Source organism: Sus scrofa, chromosome 6 (genome assembly GCF_000003025.6).
Source record: "Sus scrofa isolate TJ Tabasco breed Duroc chromosome 6, Sscrofa11.1, whole genome shotgun sequence".
NCBI lineage: Eukaryota > Metazoa > Chordata > Mammalia > Artiodactyla > Suidae > Sus > Sus scrofa.
Genome location: NC_010448.4, coordinates 72,379,324 through 72,406,657, shown reverse-complemented (window position 1 = coordinate 72,406,657; position 27,334 = coordinate 72,379,324). Strand labels below are relative to the sequence as shown.

Sequence of the window (27,334 nt, the reverse complement as noted above, 5' to 3'; positions counted from 1 at the left end):
CCCTGTTCAGAAAGAGACAGCACCTTGAGGCATCTTAAAGGAGGCAGCATGGGCAGAGGGCAAGTCTTGGGCTGGTGGTTAGTGGGGAGGTGGATGCCTCGACAACCGTCTTCGAGTGCAATGGAGGAGAGACCCGGGAGGAAGGGGTGCGAGCTGCAGGGGGGCAGGTGTAGACCCCACCTAAGCAAAGACTCCCCAACAACCCCCTGGTTCTACTCCTGCTCCTATCATGACCTGTCTCCGCAGGCATCCGTGACAAAACCCTGCGAACTCCAACATCCTGGGCACCAAGTGAGGGGATGCTGAAGGACCCACTGAGCTCTCACCTCCCCATTCCTTAGGTTCTGGGGGGCACTGCAGGAAAGGGAGAAAGACAAATGGGCTTCCGAGTCAGACAGGCTTGGATTTCAAGTCCAGCCCCACCCCTTAATTGCCATTGTCTGGACGGCAGAAAACAAAGACGGTGTTCACCTGCATCTGCCAAGCGCTCGTGCAGAGGCTCTGCAGGAGTGTCACATCCTGGCGTGGCGTCGGGGAGGCCATGTCTCAGTGGCCAGTGGCCCCATCCTCCTCGAAGCAGGCAGACACTTCTACTGCCAACCATTCGAGAAGAGGTGGCTACTTAAGAAGGGGGGGAGAAGGAGGGCAGGCAGGTCTGGAACGCAAAGGGAAGATAACAGCTGGGTGGCAGCGTGTGTCTGGAGTCTGGGAGCGGCCCCAGGAAAGGAGGCATTCACCTCTTTGAGAAGAGCCAAGAGCTAAGCAGAAGGCACATGGGGCTTTACACTGTATTCTGTGTTTACTCGCTTTTGTTACTCTTTAGTCTTCAGCAAAGTCGTACTTAAACGTTAAAAAAAAAAAAAAAAGGAAATACACAGTTGACCCTTGAACAACACGGGTGTGCACTGCATGGTCCACTCAGGTGGATTTCCCCAACGGTAATTACCATGGGGCCCTTGGACGCACAACCACACACATGGAAGGCTGACTGTGACCCACGTGCAGATTTTCGACTGTGAGGAGCGGCGGAGCTCCCAACCCCCTCCCTGTTCAAGGGTCAGCTGTAGACACGGACATATACACGGGAGCTGATAAACCTTGTCAAAAAACGAAACCGGTAAAAATATCTGCTACAAATGATGATGCTGGACAGAAAAAGCAAGGAGTAAACACTCATTCTTTCCCATGGAAAAGTCGTCTTTTTTTTTCCTCTTTTTTTTGGTCTTTTTTGGCCATCCTGAAGCATATGGAGCTCCCAGGCCAGGGATCAGATTGGAGCCACAGTCGAGACCTAAGCCACAGCTGCGGCAACACCAGGGCCCTAACCCACTGTGCCTGGCTGGGGATCAAACCCGAGTGCCCCGTGGCTCTCAAGACACCGCTGATCCCGTTGTGCCACAGCGGGAGCTCCAAAATGTCATTTTTCAAACTTACCCAGCTGTCAGCTCACCTTGAGATCCAGGGGTAGCTTGTTGGAGGTGAACACACTCAGCTTGATCTGGGGGATGCTGATTTTGAGATTTTCAAAGTAGTATCGAATTGGTGTCCCACCTTGTTCAACTGTCTTTTCATGAAGGTTTTCATCATATTTTTCCACCTCTGGTACAAAGACAGAAGCGTTTTTTTTTTGAAAAATAAACTCCTGAAGTCGCATGATTCAAATACTTTTATTCGCATTGCAAAAAAAATTCACAGAAAAATGTAAACATCCACTCCTCTAAATTTAGCTTTTCAGGGTTCAGTGATATGTACAGTATCCTGATGCCATTTCTTTATAAAAGCAGATCTGGTTCATGTTGTTTATCAAAAAAGTACAATAGCTTAATCTTTTGAGTTGCGACTCTATGCCATCTGGCAGATATCACCTCTGGAAAAAACGACCCAGGTGGGAAAGCCAAAGGTCACGGGCGTGCTTGCTGGCAACACAGCCGTGTTGTTATTATTATAAACGACCCAGATCATCTGAATTTATTTCATAAAATGATATCCAAATAAGCATTCAGAGCATAGTCTGAGTCATAATGGACAACACGACCATTTAAATGGGGGATCTGAACAGAACAGAATGCTTTAGAAAGAGAGAGGCTGCGGGCCGTAAAGAACCGACATCATGACACGTGGCGGGCGCTCTCTCTCAAACAGTGGGCATCGCTTCAACAGCACAGTGGCGACAGGCTTCTCACTTGCTGTCTCCCAAAGCAAAGAGGAGGAACGTGGGCTAAAACATGGCCATGTGCTCGTCAGCGTGTGGGCAGCTTATTTGCCTAGAATCATCTGCTTCTGAAACGAAACCAGAGACTGTACACATCCACACAGCAAATAGGTCAATACCGAAAGCTTTTTGAGTTCTATTTCTAGAACACAGGGAATTGGTTTAAAAAAAAAAAAAAAAAAAAAAGATACCGCAACAGAGACAGGCTTATGTGTATTCAGGGAACAGGAATAGTTAGAGAAACACGGAGGAGATTCCTCAATGAAAGGCAGGCAAGGATTTGACCAAAGGCTAAATCCACTAGACAATGCTTGGGGCGAAATTTATTCAGAGTAACAAGAAAAGTGTGTCCAATCGAATTTAAAGTAAAACTTCCCAGGAAGGTACCAAAGGAGAACAGACACCTGGCAGGCAGGCTCAAGTGGCCACACAAATACAAATAAACACTGGCGTACCCAACCCCGAGTGGAGAACGCAGCGTTCAACAGACAGATTCGTGCTCCTGCTCCACACACACTAAAGCTTAAATTCTACGTCTGGGATAAAAAGAGCAAAAATATTTTTCTTGCATTATGGGCACATATGTACACGTGTCCCGAGGGATTTCCCCCCCCTCTAGCCAACATGGGCAGATAAACATTAAAAGTCTCTATCTTATCATTTCTTCAGGCCCAATATTTAGTTTAGTCTTCAAAAGACTAAGCATTACTGACTTCATTCTAAGCTGTATATACAGTCTCCCAAAGGCCACGAGAAGGAATCTAAAATAAAGAGACAACAGCTAAATCGTTTCTGTAGCACGGCTGGAAGTTTTAGGTCTTTCAACAGCTTCTCCTACTCCCCTCTCCGAAGAAGAGTAAAGTCACTAGAAACCTTTGTCAGGACACCGGGCACACGGGTGTGGACGAAGGGAGGTTAGGGAGTTGGGGCGAGCCAACTTTCTTCCTCAACTGAACCAAAGGAACTGCCGAAGGGATTTCTGGTTCTTGGCCCTGACTCTGTTTAACAAACAAGGGTTAGGAAACGAAGTGGTTTGCTGCATGACAAACAGCATTTCTGCTGTCCTGAAGCAGATGAGTCAAAAACATAAAACAAAGAGGAACAGTATACTGCTTCCCAAAGGCCTCCCCTGGTGTTCTGGGATCCAGAAGCCCTCGGAGCAGCCTCCTTCGTGCAAAGAAACCCTCAATACCCATCAACCAGCAATACTTAGAGGACAACGGAACCACAAACCACAGCCTCCCAGCTCAGACTACCACGTGGAAAGGGAGCTGGCCAGGGATCCAGAGGCTACCTATTTTCACAAGCAGACTCCAAAATGCCAACCTCAGGCCAACTCCCAAATACAAACCTAGAACATTCAACATTACCTGATTCTGCTTGATCGTAGCCAAAGAAACTCAGCAGCTTGAGGAGCAGTTTCTCCTCAATTTGCACCGTGAATCTCTGAGCCGTGACCAACAGATGCTAGAGACAAAGAAACTCTGATTTACAGTGTGAACGCCAGGGGAACTTTCATCCACTCCAAAAGAAGGTCCCAAAGATATGACATGGTCTCTTTACTTAGGTGATTTCACAATCATACTGCCAATTTTTTCCAGGCTTGTCTCTCTCTACATTGTTATAACAAACCAAAAATTCCAGAAGGTGTTTAGCAGGCGAGTCACCAGCCTACTGTTTGGTTCCGGGGGCATCTGTGTCTGGTTAGAAAGGATTACACTTTCAGAAGCACTGCGGTGGATGAGCTTTATGGGGCTGAGCTCACAGGGAGGGCAGCTAAGCTTAAGGAGCAGAACTGGGCTTGTGAATTTGAGGACCATATGCAGGCTTGGCCCCGACCAGAGCTGGGGACAAAGGACCAGAAATCTGAGAAGCAACCTCTTAGTTCCCACTTCCCCAGAATTCAGTGTCGTAACGTTAGCTCGTACACAAAGACTTCCCCAGAGAAGAAAGTTTATCCCTTCTGAATGATCTGCTCTCAGGAGACAGTGTGGCAGCTTACACAGGAGAATGTCTGTCCCAAGGTCAGCCCCTCGTGCCCTTTTTCTGGTAGTCTTGGATCATTACTAACAATATATCTAGATCGTGCCTGGTCACGCTCATTCCAAAAGATGCTATGCTTTCCTGCGGAGACTTAACACTGATGAATAACAGACTCTGGCCCCTGTGGGTCTAGCACTGTCGCCTGCAGAGTCATCGACAACACGACTGAGAACAGCAAGTTTGAAGAGGAGTTTCCATCAACGCCCCGACATAATGCCTCGAGTCACTTTTGCCTTGCCCTCTCGGGACGCTACCTGCAGCCTGCACTGCTGCTCTGAGCCTTGGCTGTGGGAGAGCCAACCAACCTTCCACATCCCATCAGGCCCACCCGCCTACCTTGTAGATGTTGGTCAGCGCGCTCTTGCTGGGGAACTTCACCGCGTTCACCTGCACGGCGGGGCCTGTCTCGATGACCTCGTTCTCGTTACTCAGCGGAGTCACATAGAGCATGAAGGGCTGAGTGGTGCCAATGAGCTGATTGTCCACCTAGGACACAAAAAAGCAGCAAAACAGAAACAAAAACAGACAAGTTGTTCAGTTTTTATTTTTCCCTTTGACCGGGTCCCAGAGCATGCAGGTCACTCGGAAAGTAGCTTTGGAAAAATACATTCTCACTAGAGCAGCAATCATAATAGCAGTGACCACGGCAGGAGCTCTACTTTATCTGGTGAGTCCTGTGTGCTAACCACCAAGCGAGTCCCCTCACCTGCTTTATCTCTTTAAGCCCCATGAGAGCCAGGGTGTCAGAGGCACCACACTCGGGCTCTGTCGCACCCTCGCCACCAGGACATCCCTCTCCTGGCACAGACAAGGAAGAGAGGCCCTTGGTTAAGGCTGTGCGCCCAGTCAGTGACGGGACGAGGACATCCTTCGGTCCCCAAAGCTGGCACTCTCAACCACAAGGCTTCTCTCTCGCTCCAAATTCCTTGAAGAAACTAACCCTAGAGAAGCCACAGCAAATGGTGTCAGCTGCGCACCCTCAAGTCAGCTCCCTCCCAGAAATGGGATGACAGTGGTGGCGTCGGGAAGGGCTCACGCATGGCCCCGGCAGCACCATCACCATCACGGGAGCGCCCCCCAACACTCATCAAGTTTACGGACGTGCACAGCTCCCTGCAGGGAGCAGCCGCCTCCACGTCCCGCGTCACCCTGACGGCCCACATGAGGAGGAGGAGGATGCGTGTCCAGGACCCGCAAGTGGGCTTCCCACACGTCGCTGGCCGAACACAGCCCTCGCCTTGACCCTGGAGGTGAGGTGTTACTCCTCCCCATTTTACCAGTAAGGAGCTCAGCAGAGGTCCTCCCTTGCCCAGTTCACCGGGCAGCCGGGAGAGGCGGGCGTCAAATGCAGGTGTTTCTGGCACCCGGCCCTTGGCCTCTCTTTCGCAGCCCGAGTTTCCTCAGCACCCTCGTGTCAGTGGCTGCGGGCCATTCTGTTGGCTCTAGGGCATGGCTTCCTACTCCTGTCCTTGCTTCCTGACACATGCTCTCCAAAGGGCGGGCAACGCGCTCTTTCCAAAACGCACATCAAGTCCTGTCTCCTGCCTGTGCGCCCTGCAGCAGCTCCCCTCACCCTTAGGGCAGGAACTGCACCTCTGGCACAGCCTCCGGGGCCCGGGACCCACTTGATCCGGACACCGCCTGCCTCTCCAACCTCCCCCCAGTGCAAAAACCCGTCCCCCCACCCCCAGTATCCTTCTCTCTGGGCTATTCGTTCTCCTCCTCCAAGGTCAGCTCAGCTCTCACGTCCTCAGGAAAGCCCTCCCAGGGCACTTTACCCAAAGCAGCACCAACCCCCTTTACTCCTTCAGACCAGTTATCCCAGGCTGTAATTATTTATTTGCTTGCTTGCTTGCTCATCTGTTGGCCGGCTTCTTCCCTACCTAGGCTGTCAGCTCAGAGAGCAGTAGCTTCTTCATCTGAGTCATGGCAGTATCTCCAGAGCCTCACTCCAAGCCTGGCTCACAGCTCAGTAAGAATTAATGACTGAATGAGTCACCTGTCACAGCCAACAGATGAAATGGCCATAAAGTCCCACCTTATCCTGACCTTTTCTTTGCTCTTTCCCCACACACTTTTTTTTTTTTTTTTTTTTGTCTTCTTAGGGCTGCACCCATAGCATATGGAAGTTCCCAGGCTAGGGGTCCAGTTGGAGCTGTAGCTGCTGGCTTACACCACAGCCACAGCAACATAGAATCTGAGCCACGTCTTCAACCTACACCATAGCTCACGGCAGCGCCGGATCCTCAAGCCATTGAGCAAGGCCAGGGATCAAACCCACGTCCTCACGGCTGCTAGTCGGGTTTGTTAACCACTGAGCCACGACGGGAACTCTGATATTTTCTATTTTTGAAAGAAATTCTTCCTCATAGCACTGTAATCACAGTAAACTCTCAAATCTGTTTATCTGCTACAGTTAACAGCATGCATTAAATCAAGCAGTATTATAGGAAAATCTTCTCGGTTACAGTAAAAAGTTAATGAAATTAGTGAAGAGCAGATGACTCCCAGGATCTTCTCTGTAAGACCGAAAAAGGCGAATAAATAGAGGCACAAGATACTAACTTTGAATCTGTCCTCAAACAAGTGGGATGTCAATTAGCCCAAACTCTGCTATTTGTGAAATATGATAAAGGAAAAATTCTCCTGAAAATGGGTCCCCGCATGGATGGAAGCACGATTTCCTTCTGCTTCAGTGACACCCTTTAACATTTTCTATGGTGTGGATCTGCTGGAAGTGAGTTCTTTTAGTTTTTGAATGTCTAAAAACACCTTTAATTCAGCCTTGTTTTTGAAAGATATATTTGCTGGGCACAGACTTCTGGGTTGGCAGGTTTTTTTTCCCTTCAGCATTTGAAAGATGTTGCTTCCTGTCTCCTCACGTATGGCGTCTCCCAAGGAGAAAGCAGGTGTCACTCTCATCTCTGTTCCTTGCCAGAAATGTGGCTTTTTTAATCTGGACGCTTTGTCACTGGTTTTGAGTCACTGGTGATGACGTACTTTGTTTACAGTTTTCACTAAGTTTGGAAAATTGTGGCCAAAATTTCTTCAAATGTTGTTTTCTGTCCCTTCCTCTCTCTCTCCTGTGGAGAAACTGGTTTACCACATATGAGGTTACATGGAGTCTCTCATAGGCCACTGATGCTGATCTCTGTGTGTTCTGGTTTTTTTTTTCCTTAGATTATTTCTCGCTGGGTATTTCAATTTGGACAGTTTCTACTATGAACGCTTCAAGTTCACTAATCCCAATCTTTTCTCTGTACTGTCGTTTGCTACTGATCAAATCCAGTGTACTTTTCATTTCATTTTAATCTCTAGAAGTTTGATTTGAGATTTTTATATCTTCCATGTCTCAACTTTTTGAACATTTAGAATGGAATACAGTTAGAATAAGTTTTAACATCCTTCTCTGAATATTCTAACATCTGTGTTAGTTCTGGGTTGGTTTTGACTGATTTTTCTCCTCATTATATATTATGTTTTCCTGCCCCTTTGCACATCTGGTAATTTTTGATAGGATGCCAGATATTGTTATTTTACTTTGTTGGGTGCTGGATGTTTCTGTATTCCATTAAATCTTGAGTTTTGTTCAGGGATACAGTTAATTTACTTGGGAACAGATCGATCCTTTCAGAACTTCCTTTTATACGATTGACCGGTTAGGTAGGCTGGAACAGTGCTCAGCCTAGAGCTCACAGCTCACCACAGAGGCCTCAGACTGTCCCAAAGTCCCATAAATTATTAGTTTTCCCAGTGTGGCTGGGGTGAGCAGCAGGCACCGTCCCTGTGACCCTCCTAGATAGTTCGGATGGTAGTTTCCCCACAGGGACCACTGATCTGTCCTCTGCTGAATATTCACAGGGCTCTCTGCAAATCTCCCAAGATTCCCTCCTGTGCAGTGCGCTCCTCCCAGGTCTGCTGTGCAAGGAGCTCTGGCTGCCTGGGCCCAAGGACTCTTAGCCTTGCTTGTTCAGCTCATCCACTCTGCTGGGTTCTGTCTCAGTCTCTCCTCCCAGGGTCATGACTGGAAACTTTTCCACGGCAGAGGCTAGGGTGACTGCAGGGCTCCCCACTTCTGTTTCTCACATCTAAGGGGTCACTGTCCTTTGTTGCATAATGTGCAGTGTCTTAAGTCTGTTGACCCCATATTTTATCTGGATTTGGGGGTTGTTCCAGGTGGGAGAGTAAATTTGGTCCCTGTTACTCCATCTTGGTCAGAAGCCCAAGTCCACTTCCACTGTTTTTCTCCATGTGGTGAACTTTATTTCCTCAAAATGATAGATGATTTCCATTGTTTGTTCTCTCTCTCTTTTTTTTTTTTTTTTTTTTTGTCCTTTTAGGGCCATATCCACAGCATATAGAGGTTCCCAGGCTAGGGTCTCATCGGAGCTATAGCTGCCGGCCTACGCTACAGCCACAGCAACGCCAGATCAAAGCTGCGTCTGTGACCTACACCACAACTCAGGGCAATGCCAGATCCTTAACCCACTGAGAGAGGCCACGGATCGAACCTGCAACCTCATGGTTCCTGGTCAGATTCGTTTCCCCTGCACCATGCAAACTCCCATTGTTTGTTCTCTTGGCAAGAATGGGGAACCACGGGTTTACCTTCCTTCTTGCCACCTCGACTAAGTTATCTATGGATGGACTAGCTACTATATTCAGAATTCTGCTGTACAGAAAAATTAGTAAGACAAGTATAGGTAGGAACAATTATTTTCACACAATGATTTTCTAAAGGCCACAAGAAATTTGCACGGAAGCATTAAAGTTTTTAGAGCATCAGGCAGTGGATCTGGTCAGTTGCCCAGAAGGAACACCAGGGGATCAACAAGTTCTGCACCTCCCCCCTCACCTGAACGTCCTGTATGCTGAGTTCAAGCATATGACTAGTGGCCAACTGCGTGTAGTGCACACTGATTCCCGTGAGACTTGCAAAGACCAGTTCTTCCGGGACTTTGTTAATTAAAGACAGCCCGATGCCACCTTCCAACTTGACCAGCACCTGAAAGGAAAACAGAACATGGCACACTGACAGTTTAAAATAGAGCTCAAAATAGCCAGGCGAGCACAAGGAAATGATGGCTTTAAATCCCTCCACTGGACCTTTGAGCAGATGAAAACCACCTAGGAGAGCCGTGCTATTCACCTGGACGGCTTGAATTCCAGCATCTCGCTAGAAGCCTTCTTCCCCGGGCACACTCCTTCCCCCACCAGAACTCCACGGTGACACGACAGTGCCTCTGCCAGTGCCTCTGCCAGAGCTCCAGGGCATTCTGCATTTCATTACAGGAAAAGAGCTGTTGGAGAATCTCTCTCCCTGTTTGGGAGGCAAGCTCTTAATAAGTTATTCACTGAATTTCCAGAACATCCAACAGTGCTTCACACATTTTTTTTTTTTAGGATGACTGAATAAATACGAAGTAAGTCTGCCTTTTCATGCTCATCTCATGTTCCTTTTCAAACTTTGCACTTTCTTTCCAATGTCCACACGGGGAGAGCAGAAGGAAGATGTTAGAATCAACTGGGCACTAAAAAGATAAAACCGAGTTTGCTGATTCTCAACCTTCAGTCCCAGCTAAATTCCAATAGTTTAGTTTTCTTTATTTTCATCTTACTTGAGCAACCTTTGTTACATTCTGCCTTGACTTTAGCTGTCACTGAACTAACATTTTCACACAGTCATGGTGCGATAACATTAAGTACTCTGAAATAACACCTACACTTAGAAGTCAGAGAGGGCAGAAAGCAGAGAGAAGGTCTAAGCTGAGAAAACCAAAGAGCAAAATTCTAAAGAAGTTTGTAAGAAAGAAATGCCTTGGAGTTCCGTCGTGGCTCAGTGGTTAACGAATCCGATAGGAACCATGAGGTTGCGGGTTTGATCCCTGGCCTTGCTCAGTGGGTTAAGGATCTGGCGTCGCCATGAGCTGTGATGTAGGTGCAGACGCAGCTCAGATCCCACGTTGCTGTGGCTCTGGCATAGACTGGCGGCTACAGCTCCCATTCGACCCCTAGGGAACCTCCATATGCCGCGGAAGTGGCCCTAGAAAAGGCAAAAAGACAAAAAGACAAAAAAAAAAAAAAAAAAAAAAAAAAAAAAAAAAAAGAAAAAAGAAAAAAAGAAATGGTCTTGCAGTAGTTAAAACTTACCTCCAGTTCCTGCTCTGTGTCTGGATTCTTTAATTTCTGCAGCTCTTGTTCAGTAACAGGAAGTTCATCCACTTCATATGATGAACGGTCACTTTTTCGTTGGGAGAAATCTGTTATCTGAGGTCCAATAAAGCACGACTTACTGAGAGGGCGCAGACTTCCATAGCGAAACCCAACCCACACCAACTGTATGAGTCGAAAGTTACTGTATGCTCAAGCATCCTATGCAAGTTAATGGTTTCCAAAGCACTGCTAAGGTAAGACACATAAAAAAAGGAATCAACTTGATTTTGAGTCTGTATGACGAACACCAAGCTGGAGATCCTGAGAGCTGCACACAGTGGGGATTAGGCCTCTGTGGGTGACCTAGAATCAGAGCTCAAGGCAAACTATGCAAACCTCAGGATCATGACATTCATTTTTGGCCTTAAAAGAGGAGTACTTTTGAAAGAGGCAGTGTGGATTATGATGCACTATCTCAGAGATTCACTGTTCCCACCACCATCCTTTCTTTTAGACTTAGCGCTCTAATCCGCCATGACCTCATAAATCTGTATCGCCAGCACAGACCTCTCCCTGACCCAAAGCACATTTACATGGACTTCTGGACACCTTCATGCAGATATCACACACTTAGCAAGTCCAAAACGAACTCCTCGTTTCCCTCCAGAGGTCCGCTTTGTGTCCATCTCTTACTGATGGAGATTATCATCCTCCTAGACACCTAAACCAAAACCTTGAGGTCCATTCTTGAGGCCTCCCTCACTCTCATTCCCATAGTCAATCAATTGCTAAGTCTGACGGCCTCTACTCCTTACTAAGCTTTCATCTCTAGTCACTTCTCCCCAACCTCCTCAGGCCCACCCCTGCCATTTATTCTAATTTGGGTCACCATAATTGCATCCAATTCCCTCCTAATGGGTCTTTCTCCATCACCAAGTTTACTCCATTCCAATCCTCCACATTGCAGCCAGAGTGAGCAATTTAAAACACATTGCCGATCATGTCACACCCTGACTCTATGTTGCCACAGAAAAACCACAAAATCTTTAGCAATATCAGGCCTTTAAGGATCTGGGCCCCCCTGCCGTCTGCCTCCCCGCTCGCCGCCGATTTCTTAGCATATTCCATGTGCTAGTTGGATCACTCTCTTTTACCTCCAGGCCTTCATTTATCAGCTTTCCAAATATACATAATTGCCTAATTTTGTTTATTGCTTATTGTTTGTCTACCCCACTAGAACATAAGCCCATAAACAGAGGGAGTTTTGTCTGTTCCCTAGTCTAGGCTCAGTACCTAGAACCCTACCTGGTTCTAATAGGTGCTCAGTAACTGTTGAATGAACACTCTCGTCTTAGGGCACAGCCCCTCTGTCTTTGCTTCCTGAATTGGCTAACTCCTTTCAGTTAACCTTGAGCTCTCCGCTAAAGCAGTATTTCCGTCTTGGAAAGCCCCTGCCAGTCTCCAAATACAGGGATACAATCCTTTCTGTATATGCCTCATAACTTCCACCACTCCTACTTTCATAACACAGATTTCAAGTGTCTGATTAGAGACCTCATTTGCCTTCTTGTTGTTAATGTCATTAATAGATCAATTATTCATTTATATAATAAATATATACGACACTGATAGAATAATATATACTGTTCTTGGCATTATCTTCAACTCTTAAATTTTTCAAAAATATCATCTTGCATTTTACTTATACTTTAATTCTTATAACATTTTCATGAGTTGGGTTTTATCCGCATTTTATATAGAAGAACACCATATCCTTATATCCAGCACAGGCAGTTCCATGAATGTCTGTTGCACAGCTAACCACGGCAGGGGGAGAGCACACTGAGATTCGTGTCAGATCGTAGGATAAATTATCACCTGGAGGGCTCTAGTTGGGCCATCTGGGATGACTCTGATGGATAACATTCCAGAACCAGGCCGCATTTTTTGGTGAACAAACTGTTGTTCAGGCGGAACTGGCCCCAAAAGCTCCACGGAAGTGTCAGGACCAAGAACAACTTCAGCTCCATCAAACAAGCCAGAAAGCCCTCCTTTGGCCTAAAAGACAGAGTTAAAATGTATAAGAAAAGGCAAAGGCAAAGGCATTGACTTCGACAATGTAACATGTTATTTGAAAGAATTTACCAAATTTAAATTCCCCTCTGATGGGTGATTGTCAACATATAGCAAAGCATTTACTATTTTTTCAGCTTTACAGATGCTAAAGAATAGTAGGATTACTTGAGCAAGATGGAACTTTATACTAAATGAACTTAGGGAATTCTGGATAAGATAAATTTCTGTGAATATAGTATATTGGCTTAGTAATAACTTCTAGTCATTAAGATAAGCTTAAAAATATATATACGAAAAGCCCCATGTCTCTGAGTATTCTTGTTAGGGCATGCTTAAAAATCTGAAAACTTCAAAATTATCACTGTCACTCAGTTTTCCAAGAAAAAGCAAATTCTAGAGCTGAAAACCTCCTTGAACAGGCATATGGCGGGACAATCAACTCAAATATTCAAAAGAGGGTGCCTCCTCTAGAATGAAATAGGGAACTGTGAATGGCATCTGAGAGCCAGTTATACAGGACTTTGGAGGAAAGCACCTTCTCGTTACATGCCCCAAGTACAAGGGAGCTCTGTGGGATGATGCCTTTGGGAGACGGAATACAGGGCGAGAGGAGACAATCGCTAGAGCGTCTGGACTCCCCTCTGTTAGTTTTAAATAGTGAGTAATGAAAAGGAAAATTTGAGCTGGGTTTATAGTACAGATTTCAACATGGAGAAAGCTTTTATGACTATTTCAAGTTTACAAAGAAAGTGCCTACTCAACCTTATAAGGGCAGTGTCGGAAAATGTTTTAATGCCTTCAATTACTTTATTCAGAATAATAAGATTGCAACAAGCTTATTTCCCTAACGAAAACACATTCTGCTCTGCTGAATACTGTTGTTATAGAGTCGCTTACAACCAGAGAAATGACGAAATCGATTCGAGGAACAACAAACACCAGAAAGGGATTTCTTTCGGGGGTGGGATGGCAATGATGCTCCAAGAGAACTGGAATTACATGGGCTTTAGAAACAAACTAGAAGTCAAGTCAGGGTCAGACACGGAACCCAACTATCACGACAAGCCCTCTTTGCCTCTAGAAGTCTGAATTGCATTGCTAATTGAAAATCCCAAATCCATTCCAGATGTGTGCCTCCAATAAGTAAGCAGCTTGTCTTTGATGAAAAAAGCTCAGGGCAAGAGAGATAAAGAAAATAAATCTCACCAAGCAGCAGTCAGAGGCTCCTTACAGTTTTGCTCGCTGCCCTGGAGAACAATCTTCCATTATGGAAAGACTGCCTGGTTTCCACCAGGGCCAAACATGCTAAGGGCTCTCTAGCCTGGGCCTGACGTTCTAGTGTCTCCTTCTGGGTAAAACCCCAGGCTAAGGCAGAACGGCACACACAGTCACACGTGTTGTTCTGCTCTGTGCCCGAACTTCTGAGACCTCTTCCGACCCTCTCGTCTCAGACCCATTGTCTCATTCTGGCCTGAAGCCAGAAGGACAGAAAATCTAAACTCCTGGTAATTTTCCAAACACCCATTTGCTTATAAAGTACCTGGGAGTTTATCATGGGGTGGACTGGCTGAGTCAAAGGCAGGGGAAACTGCCGAGCAATCTTCACTTTGACATTTGCTACAACAATTAAATGTTAATGTGAACACCACTAAGAAGGCAGAAGTAAACAAATCTAGAGCATGCAGAGCCTGCTCTAGATGATGGCTCAGCATCTCCCTGAACACTTTATAAAAGACTATTTTAACTCCCCAGGTCTAAAACGAATCCGTCTAACTTAGTGGTGGGCTTTTAGCTGACATTTTTCTTTCTTTCTCTTTAAAATTACATAGGCAATTTATCTCATCGAAGGAAAAAAAAAAAGCTCCAGATTAAGCTGAGGGGGCAGCAGCAAGGGGGGCGGGGGAGGAGCCACCATTCAGAGGGGACCATCCCTGGTACGTTTCTTACACTTCACCTTCAGGAACATTTCCCGTGTAAACACACACAGGGGCACGACCAAAGTGGCTTTCCTGACTAACATGAAATAATACGTAAAAAGAAAAAATTATCTTTTTTTCCCATTCAACATCTATGTATATCCTAATCGAGACTTTGTTTCAAAAAAAAACACTCAACCACTGCTTGCGGCAACTGGGGGTGTCAAAAACTACTGACCTGGACAACCAAGCCGTGTAGCCCACAGGTCAGTCTGCCTTCTCGGAAACTCCAGGTCTGGGTTGTGCTTCGCCTGCGATCGGGCTTTCTTAGCATCAGTGGCTCATATCTGGAAGAAAGGAAAATGTATTGAGTCCTCCGAGTCAAATGTTTTAGGCCTGAAGAGAGTATCAGGATAGTGGTTTTATTCTTCTTTCCTCCACACTTAAAATCTAATGAGCAGTTAGCTTGACTCCGACGGCAGCTAGGCACCACTCAGGGAGGAGAGAATAAAACAAAATGGAAAGCAACGAGGACACAAATATTAATATTTTGAGGATTTATAATTTAATGCACATGATACAGGGTCTTACTCCCTCACAATGACAAGCTGTCCAAGTTGTCATGCGATATGAGAAGGGTATTTAAAATATTTTCAAAAATCTTATTTCTAACACGACACTGTAAATCAACTAAACTTCAGAATTAAATGTTTTACATGAAATGAAATAAAATTGAAAAAAACTTTGTTCGGGAGTTCCCGTTGTGGCTCAGTGGTTAATGAATCCGACTAGGAACCATGAGGTTGCGGGTTCAATCCCTGGCCTTGTTCAGTGGGTTAAGGATCTGGCGTTGCCATGAGCTGTGGTGTAGGTCGCAAACATGGCTCGGATCTCGCGTTGCTGTGGCTCTGGCGTAGGCTGGTGGTTACAGCTCCGATTCGATCCCTAGCCTGGGAACCTCCACATGCCTCAGGTGCAGGTGCGGACCTAGAAAAGACAAAAAGACAATTAAAAAAAAAAAAAAGGAAAGAAAAAAACTTTGTTCTATTTCCAAATACTATTATTTTATAAAGAGTTTTAACTTGTAAGTCATCATTCTGAAAGTACCTGAGGTATTAACTGAAAACAAACACTGATTTCATAGAGAAACTGAGGCACAGGCTGATAAAATAACGTATTCAAAGTTAAAAACCTCATTTCAACCCAAGGAGTTAGTCATAAAAACACATTTGATTATTCTCTTAATAGTTTATTCTTGCTTTCTAAGGATTTAACAGAATTCTTAGATTAAAAAAAAAAAAACTATTCATTTCTAGGGAGCAATGGTGGATATAAGTTTGGGTGAAAAGACATTCACTTTTCATAACATATCCTTCTTGTTGTCTGATTATTTTTTAAAATCCCCATGGGCATTTCCACAATAATTTTAAAATATAAAATAGAAATCCAACACTCATAGTTAGAAATACAACAGGTTTCTGTCAGTGAAGAAAAATAAGAATTTGTACTTCACTTATAGACTCTTGCTTTTTGGCGTCAATGTCCTTTGGGTCTCAATCTGCAGCCAGTGAACCGGACTCAAGAGCTGCATAGAATGTTACCTGTTGTCAGTGACCGCAGCCAGACCTGCGATATCCAGGATGGCAGAGCCCTCAGTGGAGCGGGCGGCCGAGGGCTTGCTGGGGTTGTGAGGCACGGAAGAGCCCTCATGGGCCAGCATGCCTGTGCCAGTCATCCTCCACAGCTGGGAACGCTTCCCCGGTTCCTGTTGGACAGAGACAGAGAGGGCTTCGTGTGCAGCCACAGGGTTTCGAGAGCTTCATACAGGAAGCAGGAACTGTGCTAAAAGACATTTTCTGCATCATACAAATGCTAATTCAAACTTTCAGTGTGGTCAATCTCTAGTTGCCCCTAGGATGAAAGGCTAAACGCTTGACCCAAACCACTCCAAATGACAATACTGTAAATTTGAAAAATTTATTTTTTTCATATACTTCATACTTTCTGAGCATACTAATTAGTCAAGGTTCAATATAATCTCCTCCACTAGCTCTGAGCCCAAGATAACTGCTGTTCCAGATGGTGACCCTCTTACCTGAAAGGGTGATCCAATTACATAAAGTATGTATGATATTCTCCATACGTGGCTATCCTCATGGCTGGGGGACAACCAGAACTTACCAGAGCTCTCCCCCATCCCGTGTTTATAATGGAAGCATGTATATGGATGGTTTCTGTGTTCAATGGAGCTGACTGTATTCACAGATCATACTAAACAGATTGCTCTGGATTCTAAACATATTTTCACCTTAGGAGCAGTTTTACAAACAGCACTTGGACTTCCAGGTCAATCCAGTAAAGTCTACATAATCCCTTATATACAAGAAGTAACAATAACAACGGTAATGACGCTCCTTGACTATTTACTGTGCCAGGCACGGATCGGTGTGATTTACACATGGTATTTCATTGATCCCCCAAAACAATCCAATGAGGTATATACTATCATTACTCTTACTTACAAAGGAAGAAGTTAAGGCTCAGTGAGGTAAGGAAACTTCTCCAGCAGGTGACAGAGGGAAGATGTGAGTCCCTGCAACGCGGGTCCAGAGCCACATGCTTAACCACTCTGCTACCCTATCTTTTTTCTCTTTTTTTAAACACAACCCATATACTTTCATTTCAGGAACACTCCTATGGGGACGTATCCTCCAGATAGACCCTCCAGGATCACATCCTCTCTCGCCAGGTGGGAGCTCCACTGGAGCAGCAGACCCTCTGGGCACCACAGATGCATCCACATGCTGCCCTGCAGTGGAGACAGCTTTCCCATTACATTCTACAAAGTAATGTGAATGCTGGAGACAAATGCCGGGATTTAAAGCCCAGCTGCATCGCTTGCTAGCTAAGTGACCCTGGAAATGGTATTAAATCTCTCAGAGCCTGTTTCCTGGTCTATCACATGGGGAAACGAAGCTACCTCTTAGGGTTCTTACAGAATGTCTAATAAGTACAAGGCACTTTTAGCACATGCCTTGCACAGGGCGATGCCTCAATAAACGTCTGTGGAGTTCCCGTCATGGTGCAGCGGAAACGAATCCGACTAGGAATCATGAGGTTGAGGGTTCGATCCCTGGTCTTGCTCAGTGGGTTAAGGATCCGGCGTTGCCGTGAACTGTGGTGTAGGTCTCAGATGTGACTCGGATCTGGCATTGCTGTGGCTGTGGCATAGGCCAGCGGCTACAGCTCCGATTCGACCCCTAGCCTGGGAACCTCCATGTGCCACGGGTGCAGCCCTAACAAAAAAATAAAAAAATAAAAAATAAACGCCTGTGATGTTATCATGATTACATCTCTTTACACAGCACATTATGTACATTGTCTTAGTTGATCTTCCTCACAAACCTGGGAGAGCAGTGTGGGAAAACAAGGCTCAGGTAGGAACGTGAAATACCAGATAGCATAATCTTTAAGCGGCAAAGCCAGAACTCAAACCTAGAAGATACGGTGCTCTTTCTACTTGTGCTACTGCCTCCTACGTCTGTGAAGAGAGATGAAACTGAGCCGCACTTCTACACCTGTGATCCCCACAGCTTTACTTCTCTGTTCACAGTCAGAGAATACATCTACCCACAGCACCAAAACCGCACGGAAAAGCAACTCAATTTTCCTGGAGATGCTCCAGAGCAGGAATCAAACCACAGATCCCTCTATTTCCTGCCCAGACGTATAGGCTCACCATCGCTGGAAACTACCCAAACCTCCTTTTAAATATCTGAGATCCACCATTCTCCTCTAGCTCCCTTCCCCTGCCCCCTCCCCTCACGACTGAGTCCTAAACCCTTCAGATGAAACTGAGGAAGGGAGAAGGCCATGGGGGCCCAGCCCAGAGTGTGATGCTGAAACCCAAGGTGGGTGATGATCCCTATCAAGGGGTTGGGGAGGCGGGCCCTGTGTGGTTGTCAGAGACAAAGAGAGATGGCGATGGCGGCCTGGCAAGGGGTGGAGGTTGGGAGGAGAGCTGCCCAGCACGTTGGAGATCAAAGCCCATGCCGGTAACAGGTGTGTCCACGGGGGCCAGAGAAGATGGGTTATGTTCGGGAGAACTGATCAAATTCGTAAAGACGTTCTTAGTGTTGGACAAAGGAATCACAAATACGAAGAGGGAAGAAATCAGAATGAACTTTATGATGCCGGAGTGGAATGAGAACGATCGTGTGAATTGCTGGTTTTTAACATATGGAGACCTCTTAGGATAAAACATGATGAAAGACACTATGAGAAAAGGAATGTATATATGTGTATGCCTGGGTCACTTTGCTGTACAGCAGAAATTGGCACAACACTGTACATCAACCATACTTCAGTTAAAAAGAGGAGAGAGAGAAATGTGTAGTAAATAAGTACACACATAAGACATGTATTGCACATGCATACATGTTATGCACATACACAGATACAGTATGTGCAAGTGTGTGTGTGCAGATATGTGTCATGTATCCAAAAAAATCCCTAAGTCTGTCCCTTGAGAGTCTGGGAACAGTACCACCACAACGAGGTGTTCCTATTTTACGTTTCTAAATTCCATTCTCTGATAGAAGGGACTGAGACTCCTGAAAGAAGCGGCAAATTCCAAGAATGCTGCAGGGCAAGTACAAAGTGGGCCCTGAATAACTTGCTGTGTCAGAAAGTCAGAACATACTCAAGGAATGAGGGGCAAACATCCAAAGGACACAGAAGGTTAAAGATGCTCCCTTTGGCCGAATATGAAAACTGAGCATAAAGAGAAATCCTGACGGTCACAGGTAACACAGAGAGCCACAGTGACATACGCAAAGCTATGGACCAAACTGCGCCCCGTCAAATCCTTATGCTGAAGGCCTAACCAGCAGCTGTGATGGTACTTCGAAGCGGGGCCTTTGGGTGACAATTAGGTTTAGAGGAGGTCAAAAAGTGAGGGGTTCTCCTGATGGGATGAGTGCCCTTGTGCCAAAGCTTGCTTTCTCCTCTCCCTTCACCCCTGCCCCCTAACTTCTTCTCTAATACCTGAGGACAGAGTAGGGAGGCAGCAGTCCACAAAGCAAGCAAAGGACCCACTCCAGGAACCGAGTTGGCCAGCACCCTGATCCCGAACCTCCCGGGCTCTAGAACTGTGAGAAGTAAATTCCCACTGTTTAGTCTACAGCATTTGGTCGTGGAAGCCCAGGCTAACGCACATGCACGCGTGCTCACACATACACACGTAGACAATGTGATGTGGAACAGGATACTCACACGGTCCCAAAGGACCGCTCCACAAAATATTTACTAAAAGCAAGGGAAAAGGAAAATCTTCCCTTCACAGTGAGAAGGCTGGCAGACCCACCTGCAGCAAGCGCTAAAGTTACTATTTCCAGCAACAGGACAAATCAAAGTGACAGCATCGCTTCTACAGAATTTCTGCCAACGTTTCTGTAAATTTGAGATTCTTGCAAAATAAAAAGTAAAAAAAGAAAAACCAAGCAAACAAATAAACAAAAATATAAGGTATCAAACTTCCACTCTTGGTTTCTAACTCAAGCGCCCAGGTCCACTGCCTAAGGCCAATGCAAAGAACTCTGCCTAGTTTTAGAGGTCAGTACAATTCATTTATCACCCACCCTCCCATTTGCCAGTTTTCATCCTCATTAAGTGACATTAACAACTGTGAAAGTATGTAAAAAAAAAAAAAAAAATTATGAAATTTTACTTAAAATATTTTTTGCTCCTTAATAAAAAAATCTGTTTTTGTCTACTTAACCATCACCCAGCCTTTGGAAATCACATGTATAGTTATTATTCGTGTTTTGCTGAGCACAACCGGTGATCCTATCCCACTTTTAAATCACGTGATTCCCGAGCTGGTTTTCAGTCACCCTAACATCCTCATCACCCTGAACATTCTGTGAAGGTCACCTGCAACGTCATTTCCAAGGGCCCTTGCATGTTTCCCCCCCAGTTAACTTGATTTCTACCAGACTCTTTTATTTTTAGATTATTGCCTTTCAAAATTTCCTTTTTCAAAATGTTCAATAAAAGTCTAAAAAAGGGGTTCACTTTTAATTACTATGCTTCACAGTCGCTTTACTCATCACCACTTACAAATCTTATTTCATAGGGAGTTCCCACTGTGGTGCAGTGGGTTAAGAATTCAACTGCAACGGCTCAGATCACTGCAGAAGCACAGGTCTGATCCCTGGCCTGGTGCAGCGGGTTAAAGGATCTGGCACTGAGGAGTTCCCGACACAGGTTTGATCCCTGGTCTCACTCAGTGGGTTAAGGATCCGGTGTTGCCATGAGCTGTGGTGTAGATTGCAGACACGGCTTGGCTCCCACATTGCTGTGGCTGTGGTATAGCCTGGTAGCTGCAGCTCTAACTCAACCCCTAGCCTGGGAACTTCCATATGCTGCAGATGTGGCCCTAAAAAGATAAATAAATAAATGTATATGATAATATTTTAAGCAAATTTTAATTATATGACATTCAACTGCTGCTATGTAAAAATACACATAGAAGTATTAGTAGCTTAATAGAGAGATAAACTTTAAAACATTAAGATAAATTCCAACAAGCACATGAAAAAATGCTCAACATCACTAATTATTAGAGAAATGCAAATTAAAACTGCTATGAGGTACCATCTCACACCTATTTGTCAGAATGGCTATCATTAGCAAGTCAACAAATAACAAATGCTGGAGTTCCCGTCATGGCGCAGAGGTTAACGAATTCGACTAGGAACCATGAGGTTGTGGGTTCAATCCCTGGCCTTGTTCAGTGGGTTAAGGATCCGGTGTTGCCATGAGCTATGGGTAGGTCGCAGACTCAGCTCGGATCCCATGTTGCTGTCACTGTGGTGTAGGCCAGCGGCTACAGCTCCAATTAGACCCCTACCCTGGGAACCTCCATATGCTGTGGGAGCGGCCCTAGAAAAGACAAAAAGACAAAAAAACAAAAAACAAAAAAAACCCCAACAAATAACAAATGCTAGAGAGGGTGTGGAGAAAAGGGAACCCTCCTACACTGTTGGTGGGAATGTGAATTGGTACAACCACTACGGAAAACAGTATGGAGGTACCTCAGAAAATTAAATATAGAACTACCATATGACCCAGCAATGCAACTCTTGGCCATACATCCAGATAAAACTTTCATTGAAAAAGCTACATGCACCCCTACGTTCTTTGTAGCACTGTTCACAACAGCTAAGACATGAGAACATCCTGATGAATAGCATTGAGAACTATGTCTAGATACTCATGTTGCAACAGAAGAAAGGGTGGGGGAAAAAACTGTAATTGCAATGTATACATCTAAGGATAACCTGACCCCCTTGCTGTACAGTGGGGAAAAAAAAAAAAAAAAGACATGAGAACAACCTAAATGTCCTTTGACAGATGAATGCACTAAGAAGATATGGTATATATATATACACAATGGAATACTACTCAGCCATAAACAAGAACAAAATCATGCCATTTGCAGCAACATGGATGGAACTAGAGATCCTCATACTAACTGAAGTCAGTCAGAAAGAGAAAGACAAATACCATATGATACCACTTATATCCAGAACCTAATATACAGCACAAATGAACCTTTCCACAGAAAAGAAACTCATGGACTTGAAGAACAGACTTGTGATTGCCAAGGGGGAGAGGGGATGGAATGCGATGGACTGGAAGTCTGCGGTTAGTAGATGTAAGTTATAGCATCTGGAGTGGATAAGCAATGACGTTCTGCTGTAGAGCACAGGGACCTATATCTAGTCACTTGTGATGGAACATAATGGAGGATAATGTGAGAAAAAGAATGTATAATATGTATGACTGGGTCACTCTGCTGTACAGTAAAAACTGATAGAACACAGTAAATCAACTATAATGGAAAAATAAAAATCATAAAATAAAAAGAATAAAAGAAAACATTAGGCTACGTGAAAGAAGCCTGTCATTAAAGACCACGCATATAAAAGCCCAGAGGAGGGGAGCCTATAGTCACAGAAGGTAGATTAATGATTGTTTAGGGCTGGGAAGGGAATGTAGGGGTGATCACGAAAGGTTACAGGCTTCCTTCTGGAGGTAATGAAGATGTGCTAAAATTGAGTGTGGCTATGGGTGTGTACATACCATGGATAGACTAAAAACCACTGAATTGTATATTCTAAATGGGTGATTTGTATAGTATATGAATTACATCTCGGAGTTCCCGTCATGGCTCAGTGGTTAATGAATCCGACTAGGAACCAGGAGGTTGCAGGTTCGATCCCTGGCCTTGCTCAGTGGGTTAAGGATCCCGCGTTGCTGTGAGCTGTGGTGTGGCTCGCAGATACGCCTCGGATCCCACATTGCTGTGGCTGTGGTATAGGCCGGCGGCTATAGCTCCGATTAGACCCGGAGCCTGGGAACCTCCATGTGCCGTGGGTGCAGCCTTAGAAAAGACAAAAGGAAAAAAAAAAAAAAAAGAAAAAAAAAAAGAATTACATCTCAATAAAGCTATTTAAAAATATAAAACTGAATTAAAAATATAAAGTTCCTTTTGATGTGCAAAGTCTGAAATGATTTGAATCTAACCCCCACCATTAAACATGTGATGACTCAGGTACAGCCCTAGAAAGACAAAAATAAATAAATAAAAATAAAAATGTGATGAGTTGTATAAACCTCAAAGCCAAATGAAGCACAAACCAGAGACATTCCTGTCACATGTGACACCACCTTAGGTGATCAAAGGACATCCTTTGTCAGCATTAGGGCCACACATCCTCTGTTAGGGTTATTTTTGGATTATATGATTTATATTATGCAAAATTTTCCAGAACACACCCCTCAGATAAATGTGTTTCAAATAATTACAGTTGGTCTTACACTGGCACTGAAAACAAATTGAGAACAAAACAAAAAAACTGTACAGCAGTTTTTACTTTTTATTGTTCGTTTTTAATGTACACTGAAACTGAAAACAAACAGAGCACATGAAATAATTACAGCTGGTGATCTATCTCCTCTGAATGGTTTCTGCACCTGCATTCTCAAACATCTTTCATTCTGAAGCCTGAACTATTCATTACCAGTCCTTCTGTCACTTACAATATTTCTGATCAAAGTTTACTCTCTCTCTCAATATCTAGGTCTATTAGCCTAAAAATTGCCCTAAATTGACTCAAAAAGAATGTTGGCATAAAAGATTAAATTAAATTAAATTTTAAAAGAACGTTGTCATAAAAGGGGAAAATATTGTCAAGTTTGATCATTTTTTCCATTGAGTTGAGGGAAGAGCAGGTGAGGGGAATGTTAAAAGAGAAAAGAATAATGACAATGACAAACTGTAAATGTGAAAAAAAATAAATTCAAGAATTAAGTTCTCAGAGTTCCCGTTGTGGCTCAGCAGCTTAAGAACCCAGTTAGTATCCATGAGGATGCAGGTTCAATCCCTGGCCTCACTCAGTGGATTAAAGGATCCAGTGTCACCAAAAGCTGCAGTGTAAGTCACAGCTGCAGCTCGGATCTGGCATTGCTACGGCTGTGGCGTAGGCTGGCAGCTGCAGTTCCAATTCAACCCCTAGCCCGGGAACTTCCCTATATGCAGGTGTGGCCTTAAAAAGACCAAAAAATAAAAAAATAAAAAGAATTAAGTTCTCCTAAAAAGGTATCGAACATTAAGAAAGGCCTGGAATTCATAGAGCAGGTACCATGGGACAGGGTCAAGAACACAAATCGGAGCAGTCGAGACATCCAAGTTCCACCCGAAGGGTGGGCCTAAGTCTCCATTTACTCATCTGTAACACGAGGGGTTGGATCCATGCCCTGAGTCCCTTCCAGGGCTAAAAATCTGTTCTTCTAAATTCCAAATTCTAAGCTCGCTTACCTTCTTCTTTAAAATGACTCTCTGTGTCTTTGGTGAGACGTCCAAGACGAGCTCTGCGCAGGTAATGGCTTTGTTGGAAGACACAGGCCGTCCTGTCCCCTCCTGTAAGCTAGAGGTGGAAAGACAGTAACAATCAGAAGACATGCACGGCTCATACACATGTACTCATGCAGGTATGCAAGTACTCATAAGCAAAGGTCTAAACCTACGCTATAAAGATGATACTTTCTTTTTTTAATTATGGGAAAAAAGAGTCTGACTCAAGTTGCAGAAGATCAAGGTTATGTTGTTTTTCCTGCACAAAGATTCATTTGTCAGAAGACAAACTGACATTTCCCCTTTCCTGATAATTTCAGTGGCTTAAAATTCAGACAGAAAAGGATGACTATATATCTTCAGAGGTAACAAAACAAGAAAAAACTAAGCCAGGCATTCCAAGGGTCCAAGAATCAGCTCTATTCTCTGCCAGGAAAACAATCAGCATTATTGCATCTGTAAGTCCTAGCAAGAAATCAGAAGTCCCTTAATGATGAAAAGAAAACAAAGGTTCATCATACCACATTCCTCCAATTCGACCCTGTTGTGTTTCTCTGGGGTTTAAGAACCGTAAACTTTAGGAATGTTGCAGCCTAACTATACTCTAGAGCATTTCGATGAGATTTTATTTAGATTATTCTCCTGTTTCCACTAATCTCTATTATCAAAAAGGGACTAATAAATTCAGAGTTAAAATCTAGTTTTCATGATACCAAAAGCACAAGTGACCAAAAAATTTTGGGTTCAACAAAATTAAAGCTTTCGTCCTTCCAAAAGACATCATCAAGAAAGCAAAAAGATAATCCACAGAATGGGAGAAGATATTTGCAAACCATATATCTGATGTGGGATCTGTATCCATATGATATAAGGTGTTTTAAAATGCCTTATATTAAAATTAAAATAAAAAGGCAAAAAAAAAAAAATCCAGTTTTAAAATGAGCCAAGGATTTGAAGGGACATTTCTCCAAAGATATACAGGTGGACAATCAGCACATGACAACAATCTTCATTCTCATTAGCTATTATGGAAATGCAAACCCAACCACAGTGAGACACTTCTACCTACCCAGCAGGGTAGCTGCAAGGAAAAAAAGTGGAAAACAACAAGCACTGCTGAGAAGTAAAGAAATCAGAACCCTAACACATGGCTGGTGGGAATGTAAAATGATTCCCACCAGCTGCTATGGAAAAGAGTCTATAGTATAGCAGTTGCTCAAAAGGTAAACACAGAATTACTACGGAACCCAGTAATTCCACTCCTAGGTATACACACACACACAAAATTAAAATCAAGGACTTCAGCAAATGCACGTACAGACATGTACATAGCAGCAGTGTTGACAACGGCCAAAAGGTAGAGATGAAACAAATGTCTCTCAAAGGATGAGGGGACAAACAAACTGTGGAACAGACATATAATGGAATATTACTTAGTCATAACAGGAATGAATGCTGATACACGCCATGAGGTGGACGAACCTGGAGAACGTTATGCTGAGTGAAAGAAGCCAGACACAAAAGCTTACATACTTTATGATAATTTATGTGAACTATCTGCACTAGGTAAATCCTTAGAGACAGAAAGCAGCTTGGTGGTTTCCAGGGACTGGGAGAAGCGGTTTAATGGGGAGTAGCTACTTAATCGGCTTAGGGTGATGAAAACGTTTTGCAACTAGATAGCATGGTGGCTGCACAATCTCACAAATACATGAAATGCCACTGAACTGATCACTTTAAGATTGTTAATTTCATGTTATATAAACCTCACCTCAATTTAAAATAAAAAATCAACAAAAACAAAACCAGTCTCATTCATCGCCAAAATGCAAAGTTCACTCCAAAAATGCAAAGAAACAGGATCTACTACACACCAAAATATGAGTTAACCTCTCGGCATACTAAGATTCCCAGGAGCTTCTCTTTTTCTCTACCCATATCCGTTCAACCTACTAAACTCATAATTCTCCATTAGGATTCTTCAGTTAAAAAGCTTAGTTGAACTACTGGAATTTAACATAAGAAACTAAAGAGGAAAAAACCGTGATAAGCAATCAGATTAAGGACTGGTTTTTCAGGCACCAAAACCTTAAGCATGTCATAGCGTTTGGTGCCATAATCTTTAAAAAGAAACAAACATGATTGACTTAATTAAAATAAGTAGCCCAGCACCATCTTTATCAAAAGAAGTGCAACAAAGAAGGAAAAGAAGGGCTATTCTAAGCAAAGATGCCCCATTCAACACATTATTAGTGAAATCTGGGATCTAGGCCGATGAGAAGGACACCCCCTGGACTCAGAGCTTATTCTGCGGGCCTCAGGCACATACACAAATATTTCATAAGCAAAATCATTCAGAACACTTTGGAGAAGAATATGACTTCGTTCAATCAGGGGACTTATATTTGGAATGTGAAAGATTCAGCTATTCTCCCAGTTTCCTCACGGATAAACTTCAACAACTGGCCCTATAACAAGCACAGAAACAACAAACTGCATTTACATGTTGGTGGAATGACTACCTTCAGAAAGCCCAACGTTTTGAATCTCCACGTACCAATCAAACAGAATTAGAATAACCTCGCCATTCTTCACCTGGTTTTTCTTTCTAAATATAACTAACTCGTCAGACAACAGTGAAGATCATAATTCTAAGCAACTGGAATTATTGTCAAGTTGCCTTTACGTGAATTTTAAGATAGACCCTGAAGTGTCTGCTTAATCAGTATTTTCAAGGAGAGAGTCAGAATAGCAGTAAAACGGGTAAAGATTCATCAGTTTCAAATGAGGAAAGAGGTAAAACAGAAATAGCAGCAAGAAACTTTTTAAAAATACATAAGAAATATACATAAGAAATTTCTCTAAAGCAAGAGAAATTTAACAGCTCAGGAGAGGAGTTGTTCCATACCAGATGGGTTATTAGACAGATCTTTAAAAAGAGGAGTCTTGTCTCTTTGCATAAACTTTAGTCAAGCCAGAAGACAAGGGTTTAGACTAAAGACCTCTCAAGAC

The 27,334-nt window shown here is 43.9% G+C and overlaps 1 protein-coding gene across 13 annotated transcripts in view; it reads right to left on the bottom strand.

The window, feature by feature from the left end:
* Positions 1–27,334, bottom strand: part of VPS13D (vacuolar protein sorting 13 homolog D) — a 257,392-nt gene that overhangs the window by 107,599 nt on the left and 122,459 nt on the right. For 10 of the 13 annotated variants that reach the window (XR_002344907.1, XR_002344906.1, XR_002344908.1 and 7 more), the window contains 9 exons: positions 24,287–24,395; positions 16,002–16,165; positions 14,639–14,747; positions 12,287–12,466; positions 10,406–10,522; positions 9,111–9,260; positions 4,592–4,741; positions 3,583–3,679; positions 1,451–1,599 (listed from right to left, as the gene is read on the bottom strand). Coding sequence is in view for 7 of the 13 variants with exons in the window: in XM_021095374.1 (XP_020951033.1) it covers positions 1,451–1,599; positions 3,583–3,679; positions 4,592–4,741; positions 9,111–9,260; positions 10,406–10,522; positions 12,287–12,466; positions 14,639–14,747; positions 16,002–16,165; positions 24,287–24,395 (1,225 nt within the window). In the remaining 6 variants the exon portion in view is untranslated. Of the gene's footprint in view, positions 1–1,450; positions 1,600–3,582; positions 3,680–4,591; positions 4,742–9,110; positions 9,261–9,404; positions 9,532–10,405; positions 10,523–12,286; positions 12,467–14,638; positions 14,748–16,001; positions 16,166–24,286; positions 24,396–27,334 lie in introns of those variants that run through there. The other 3 variants (XR_002344909.1, XR_002344910.1, XR_002344911.1) reach the window with 2 other exon arrangements.